A 6,808-nucleotide genomic window follows, 5' to 3' on the forward strand; every position below is an offset into this window, starting at 1 on the left:
AGTAAGAGCTGTGATAAAATCTCTGCAGTTACTCCGGATGATGAGGCAAGCAAAACGTGGAAAGTCGGATACGATTTGGGGATTTTTGATCGAAAATCCAAATCAGCAACAGTGTCGAAGTTAGAAGAGAAATTGGCTTTGAAATAGTAACTTTTTTTCCTTTTCAAGGTTTTTTTAGTTATTATGTCTTTGCCGTTATCTTTTGTTTCCTGGAATTGTCGAGGTGGTCTTTCTTTCAATAGGAAGTAGAATTTTATTAGAAGCATGGTTTCTACTCACAACCTCTCATTTATTGGTTTAATTGAGTCGAAAAAAGAGGTTGTGAATGACTTTCTTGTTAATAAGCTATGGCCTAACTTGGATTATAAGTTTGATTTTATTCCCTCTATTGGCGCTTCTGGTGGTTTGTTGCTTATCTGGAATTCTATTTTGCTTCGTAATGTTATAATTACGAAAGGGCATCGGTGTATTGTTATGGATTTTGTTTTTGAGGCCCGTCCTTGTCGTCACATTCTGATCTATGCGAGTAACGTTGCTTTGGAAAGGGAGTTGTTCTGGCGGCAATTAAATGATTTTTTAAATTTCATGGGTACTATCTTCATAAGTGGTGATTTTAATGAAACGCTGCATCTAGAGGAGAGGTTAAATGCGACGGTTTTCACTCCCTCCATGTTGGCATTGCGGGATTTGATTAACAACGCCAAGATGCTAGATCTTCCTCTTCAGGGTAGGACGTTTACTTGGCAAAATTCTCATTCTAGATCTCGGATTGACAGGTGTTTAGTTTCGGCTTCAGTCAGTGCGTTATGGCCAAGGATGTCACTATCATCATTACCTAGAGGACAATCTGATCATGTCTCTATTTGTTTTAAATCTGATAAGGTTGTCGATTGGGGTCCAAAACCTTTTCGGTCCATTGATGCGTGGTGGGAACATGAAGAATTCGAAGAATTTGTTAAAGAGAGCTGGAATGACATTTGTTTGTCTTCTTCGAATCTCATTCAAAGATTAAAAGAGTTGAGGCATCGGATTAGAGCTTGAAACTCAGAGGTGTTTGGAGATCAGGCTAAACAGATCAAGGAACTATCGGCGAAGATTCTATTGAAGGAGATTGCCGGGGATGCGGGTGTTATTTCTGAAGAGGAGAAGCAGGAGTTGTCTAGTCTTAGAGAGGATATGTGGACAGCTGAGAAGAGATTAGAATCTCTTTGGGTTCAGAAATCAAGATTAAAGTGGAATACTGCAGGTGATAGAAATACTAAGTTTTTCCACAACATGGCTTCGGTTCACTATAGAAACAATTTTATTTCTTCGATTCAATTCGACGATTTAATTTACACGGAGCCTAAGGATATCAGATTTTATATCAGAGAGTTCTATAGTCGTTTATATAGCAGAGGGGACATCATCCAGTTTGATATTACAGGGCTGCAATTTAGCAGTTTGTTACCGGCTGAAAGTGATTCGCTGGTCACGGCATTCTCAGAAGAGGAGATTTTTGCCGCTATCTGTTCTTGTGGAGAGAAGAAAGCTCCAGGGCCGGATGGGTTTAACTTCTTTTTTTACAAGAAAGCTTGGCCATTTATGAAAGATATGTTTGTGGAATTTTTTTCTGATTTTTTCAGGTTCAACATCTTACCTAAGGGTATTAATACATCCTTTATGGTTCTTGTTCCAAAGGTGGCGGGCTCAGCCAATGTTAAGGATTATAGACCTATTAGTCTTGTTAACCGATAACCGGTATTCCTTATATCAGGAACCGGACCAGACCATTGTCACCAAATCACCGAACCATAGAGCAAATTACGGTTTGGTTCGGTTCGGTTTCACGGTCTGGTTCGGTTTCTGCACACCCCTAATCTCTAATCATGTAGTTCCGGTGCATTAACTCAAATGTGATTGCAATCTGACAAACATATTAGCAATGTATTAAATCAAAAAATTTAGTACAGAAAGAGTGTTTTTGTATTCTATACTCCAGAGGGGTTTCAAAAATTAAAATTTTAAATATTAAGTATGTAGTTTAAAAATTATATCAAAATGAAAGTATTACTTCAAAATATTTAAGATATAATATTTAATATTTAAATATATATAACGGGTCATATAACATCATTTACATGCTATAACTAAAAATTAAAAAAATTATATTCACGATAATTTATTGAAAACTAAATATTATATTTAACATATATAACGGGTCATATAATTACAATTTTAATCAATTTAGTTAATATTTAATAAATATAACGGGTCATGTAAATGTCGCTCACGGGTGTAACACGTGGCGAAACGCTAGTAGGGACAGGCAAATTTACAATACTGGCCTTCAATAATTAATAGATTTACAAAATTAAATACAAATTTAATTTTAATAAAAATTATCTAATCAATTGATAAAAATCAAATTTAAAAGAAGTTCAATACAGTTATAATGATTCGAATAGGACTGTAAGTTCAGTTTGAAATAGGAGTCTAATTTCACTATAAAGTAATTAAGAGATTAATATTAATAATATACTTAATAAAAGAATTGGAAAAACGTCTGCGATGGATAGGTGGAACCCTAGTCCCGAGCACCGCTTTCAACGAGCTCTGACCAACGTCATCAACAGCAACCGTCAGCAGCAGGTAGTCTACGATAACTCAGAGAGGCAGCATCCCATCTCCCTGGAGGTTACTATTCCAGCGGGAGAAAACCCTATCATTCCATGCAGCAACGTTGCAAATCCTAGGATATTGAATAATCCTAACTCACAGCAAGGAGAGAAATCAAGACTGGTGTACTTTGAGAACTATCCTAAAACATGGAGATTCCGAGACCTAGAAAAGGTGTTTGAAAGATATGGGGTTGTAGGTAGAGTTTTGTTGGCAACTAAGCTAACCAAAAGGAATTGCAGTTTTGGGTTTTTGAGACCTGATTCGAATAAACCCATGGGTTGGATTCTTAGCCAATTGAATATGGTGACAATTGGAAAATTCAAACTAAGGGCTTATGTATCTCGATTCCCTTCAACCAAAACGAATCCCGTTTCGAAACCTGAGATGAAGAAGGTTGTACCGAAGATTATCTCCTCTCCTACATTCAGAGATGGAAGATTATATAGCCAGGTGATGATTGAGGATTCAAAATCGATTGTCGTTCAACGTATAACGAACAGCTTAGGGTCTGACCCAAAGCAAGTATTGACAATTCGCGAGGAGAGGATGGAATCGGTCAATAAAGATTGGATGTTGCGTTCGATTGTAGGAAGGGTGAATGTTATTCAGGATATTTTACATGCTAAGAATTTTCTGATTGAGAAACATATTGTGGTACAGAAGGTATCATTGATGGGAGGCAATCTCATTCTGCTCACATTTGAGTCAATCATTAAGGCGGAGGATTTTATTGTGAATATCGGTCCAACTCTCACGGATTTTTTTCAAACCTTTATTTGGGCGGAAGACTATCAACATGCTTTTTTTGAGACTTGTATGGGTATCGGTGACAGGAATCCCCTTAATGCATTGGAGCTCAAAAATCTTTAAAATTATTGGGGACTCGTTGGGAGAAACGATCAATGTTCATCCGATGGTAGAGGAAAGGGAACGTTTGGACACAGGACTTGTTTTGATTTCCACTTCTTGCAAGTTCATCCATCAGTCCATTAATGTACAGCTTGGAGAAGAGACATGCGAAGTTTTTATGGCAGAAACATCTGAACGAGTTTGGTTTGCAGACATGGATATTTCCTTGTATTCAAGGAAGTTCGGAGGAGAAGAGGTATCACAGAATATAATAGGCAGTTTAGATAATGGGTTGTATTCTTCAATTAAGGGAGTCAATTTGCTGAATTCCTTCAATACAGTAGTACCGAACTCATTGTTAGAGGAGGGAACTAGAGGATATTTTAATGAGCAACAATTGGGAGGTCCTATCAGGGCAGATATTGAAGCTGTGAATGTAATTTCAACCAGAAGGTCAGAGGGGAATTTCTATGAAGCTGAGAACATTACTGTCAACTATTGCAGAGGACAAGAAATATCGTTTTCACAAGAAAAACAATCAGAGGTCTCTCCTACAAAAATTTTAGAGCAGGTAGCGGTGGATAATTCAAGGGAGCACTCAGTTTCAGTCCATAATTCTGATGGGTTAACAGAACAAGCTCTTGTTCAGTTAAGTGAGGGTACAGTAGTGGAGTTAACTGTGAAACAAAGAGAAGTGGAATTTGAGAATGCAGGTCTGAACTTAAAAGGTTATTCAAGGGAGGTTGATGTAGAATTACCAACTGCAGTTAGGCTTAAATCAACAGTGAGGCCACTGAAGAAACTCAATGTGCTAGGTGCGATTACGAGCTGCTCAGTTTCACAGTCAGAGGAAGAGAGGGAAATTTCAGACGCTAATATACAGAACATGAACCATTTAAATAGTAAGAGCTGTGATAAAATCTCTGCAGTTACTCCGGATGATGAGGCAAGCAAAACGTGGAAAGTCGGATACGATTTGGGGATTTTTGATCGAAAATCCAAATCAGCAACAGTGTCGAAGTTAGAAGAGAAATTGGCTTTGAAATAGTAACTTTTTTTCCTTTTCAAGGTTTTTTTAGTTATTATGTCTTTGCCGTTATCTTTTGTTTCCTGGAATTGTCGAGGTGGTCTTTCTTTCAATAGGAAGTAGAATTTTATTAGAAGCATGGTTTCTACTCACAACCTCTCATTTATTGGTTTAATTGAGTCGAAAAAAGAGGTTGTGAATGACTTTCTTGTTAATAAGCTATGGCCTAACTTGGATTATAAGTTTGATTTTATTCCCTCTATTGGCGCTTCTGGTGGTTTGTTGCTTATCTGGAATTCTATTTTGCTTCGTAATGTTATAATTACGAAAGGGCATCGGTGTATTGTTATGGATTTTGTTTTTGAGGCCCGTCCTTGTCGTCACATTCTGATCTATGCGAGTAACGTTGCTTTGGAAAGGGAGTTGTTCTGGCGGCAATTAAATGATTTTTTAAATTTCATGGGTACTATCTTCATAAGTGGTGATTTTAATGAAACGCTGCATCTAGAGGAGAGGTTAAATGCGACGGTTTTCACTCCCTCCATGTTGGCATTGCGGGATTTGATTAACAACGCCAAGATGCTAGATCTTCCTCTTCAGGGTAGGACGTTTACTTGGCAAAATTCTCATTCTAGATCTCGGATTGACAGGTGTTTAGTTTCGGCTTCAGTCAGTGCGTTATGGCCAAGGATGTCACTATCATCATTACCTAGAGGACAATCTGATCATGTCTCTATTTGTTTTAAATCTGATAAGGTTGTCGATTGGGGTCCAAAACCTTTTCGGTCCATTGATGCGTGGTGGGAACATGAAGAATTCGAAGAATTTGTTAAAGAGAGCTGGAATGACATTTGTTTGTCTTCTTCGAATCTCATTCAAAGATTAAAAGAGTTGAGGCATCGGATTAGAGCTTGAAACTCAGAGGTGTTTGGAGATCAGGCTAAACAGATCAAGGAACTATCGGCGAAGATTCTATTGAAGGAGATTGCCGGGGATGCGGGTGTTATTTCTGAAGAGGAGAAGCAGGAGTTGTCTAGTCTTAGAGAGGATATGTGGACAGCTGAGAAGAGATTAGAATCTCTTTGGGTTCAGAAATCAAGATTAAAGTGGAATACTGCAGGTGATAGAAATACTAAGTTTTTCCACAACATGGCTTCGGTTCACTATAGAAACAATTTTATTTCTTCGATTCAATTCGACGATTTAATTTACACGGAGCCTAAGGATATCAGATTTTATATCAGAGAGTTCTATAGTCGTTTATATAGCAGAGGGGACATCATCCAGTTTGATATTACAGGGCTGCAATTTAGCAGTTTGTTACCGGCTGAAAGTGATTCGCTGGTCACGGCATTCTCAGAAGAGGAGATTTTTGCCGCTATCTGTTCTTGTGGAGAGAAGAAAGCTCCAGGGCCGGATGGGTTTAACTTCTTTTTTTACAAGAAAGCTTGGCCATTTATGAAAGATATGTTTGTGGAATTTTTTTCTGATTTTTTCAGGTTCAACATCTTACCTAAGGGTATTAATACATCCTTTATGGTTCTTGTTCCAAAGGTGGCGGGCTCAGCCAATGTTAAGGATTATAGACCTATTAGTCTTGTTAATGGTTTCTTCAAATTGTTATCGAAGACTCTTTCGAGGAGATTAGCACTGTTGATGTCCAAAGTTGTGTCTGAAAATCAACATGCTTTTCTTAAAAGAAGAAGTATCCAGGAGTGCTCGATGATTGCCAATGAGTTCGTCCATTCAACTTCGAGGAATAAGGTGAAATTGCTTGTTCTAAAGCTTGATTTCTAGAAAGATTTTGATAGCATTGATTGGAGTTATTTGTTATCGGTTATGAGTTGTATGAAGTTTCCTGCAAAATGGGTAGAGTGGATTTCATATTTTTTCTCATCCGCCACTACGTCAGTTATGGTTAATGGCAGCCCTGTTGATCCTATTAGCTTACAGAGGGGAGTGCGTCAAGGAGACCCTATTTCTCCATATCTATTTGTCATAGCGGTGGAGGGTTTGAAGCGCTTACTTGATAAATCTATGGAATTGGGGCTAACTCAGGGATTTTCTTATGCTGGAAATCAGGACCCTATCTCGATGCTTCAATTCGCGGACGATACCATTTTATATGTTCCTTATGACATTGATCATCTTAAGAATTTGACTCGTATTCTTAGATGTTTTGAGCTAATCTCGGGGCTTACTATCAACTTCCATAAGAGCTCCATTATGGGAATTCATACTAGCGAGATGGATATATTGGCAGCGGCGGAG

The 6,808-nt window shown here is 38.0% G+C and overlaps 2 protein-coding genes across 2 annotated transcripts; both read left to right on the forward strand.

The window, feature by feature from the left end:
* Positions 1-264: 264 nt before the first annotated feature.
* On the forward strand, positions 265-1,737 carry LOC126672380 (uncharacterized). Its single transcript, XM_050366330.1, has 2 exons — positions 265-954; positions 1,066-1,737. The coding sequence occupies exons 1-2, from the start codon at positions 265-267 to the stop codon at positions 1,735-1,737; spliced, it is 1,362 nt and encodes a 453-aa protein (XP_050222287.1).
* Positions 1,738-4,675: 2,938 nt separating this feature from the next.
* On the forward strand, positions 4,676-6,334 carry LOC126672381 (uncharacterized). The gene is made up of 2 exons (XM_050366331.1): positions 4,676-5,365; positions 5,477-6,334. The coding sequence occupies exons 1-2, from the start codon at positions 4,676-4,678 to the stop codon at positions 6,332-6,334; spliced, it is 1,548 nt and encodes a 515-aa protein (XP_050222288.1).
* The last annotated feature ends 474 nt before the right edge of the window (positions 6,335-6,808 follow it).

The sequence above is a fragment of the Mercurialis annua genome, linkage group LG3 (assembly GCF_937616625.2).
Source record: "Mercurialis annua linkage group LG3, ddMerAnnu1.2, whole genome shotgun sequence".
Lineage (NCBI taxonomy): Eukaryota > Viridiplantae > Streptophyta > Magnoliopsida > Malpighiales > Euphorbiaceae > Mercurialis > Mercurialis annua.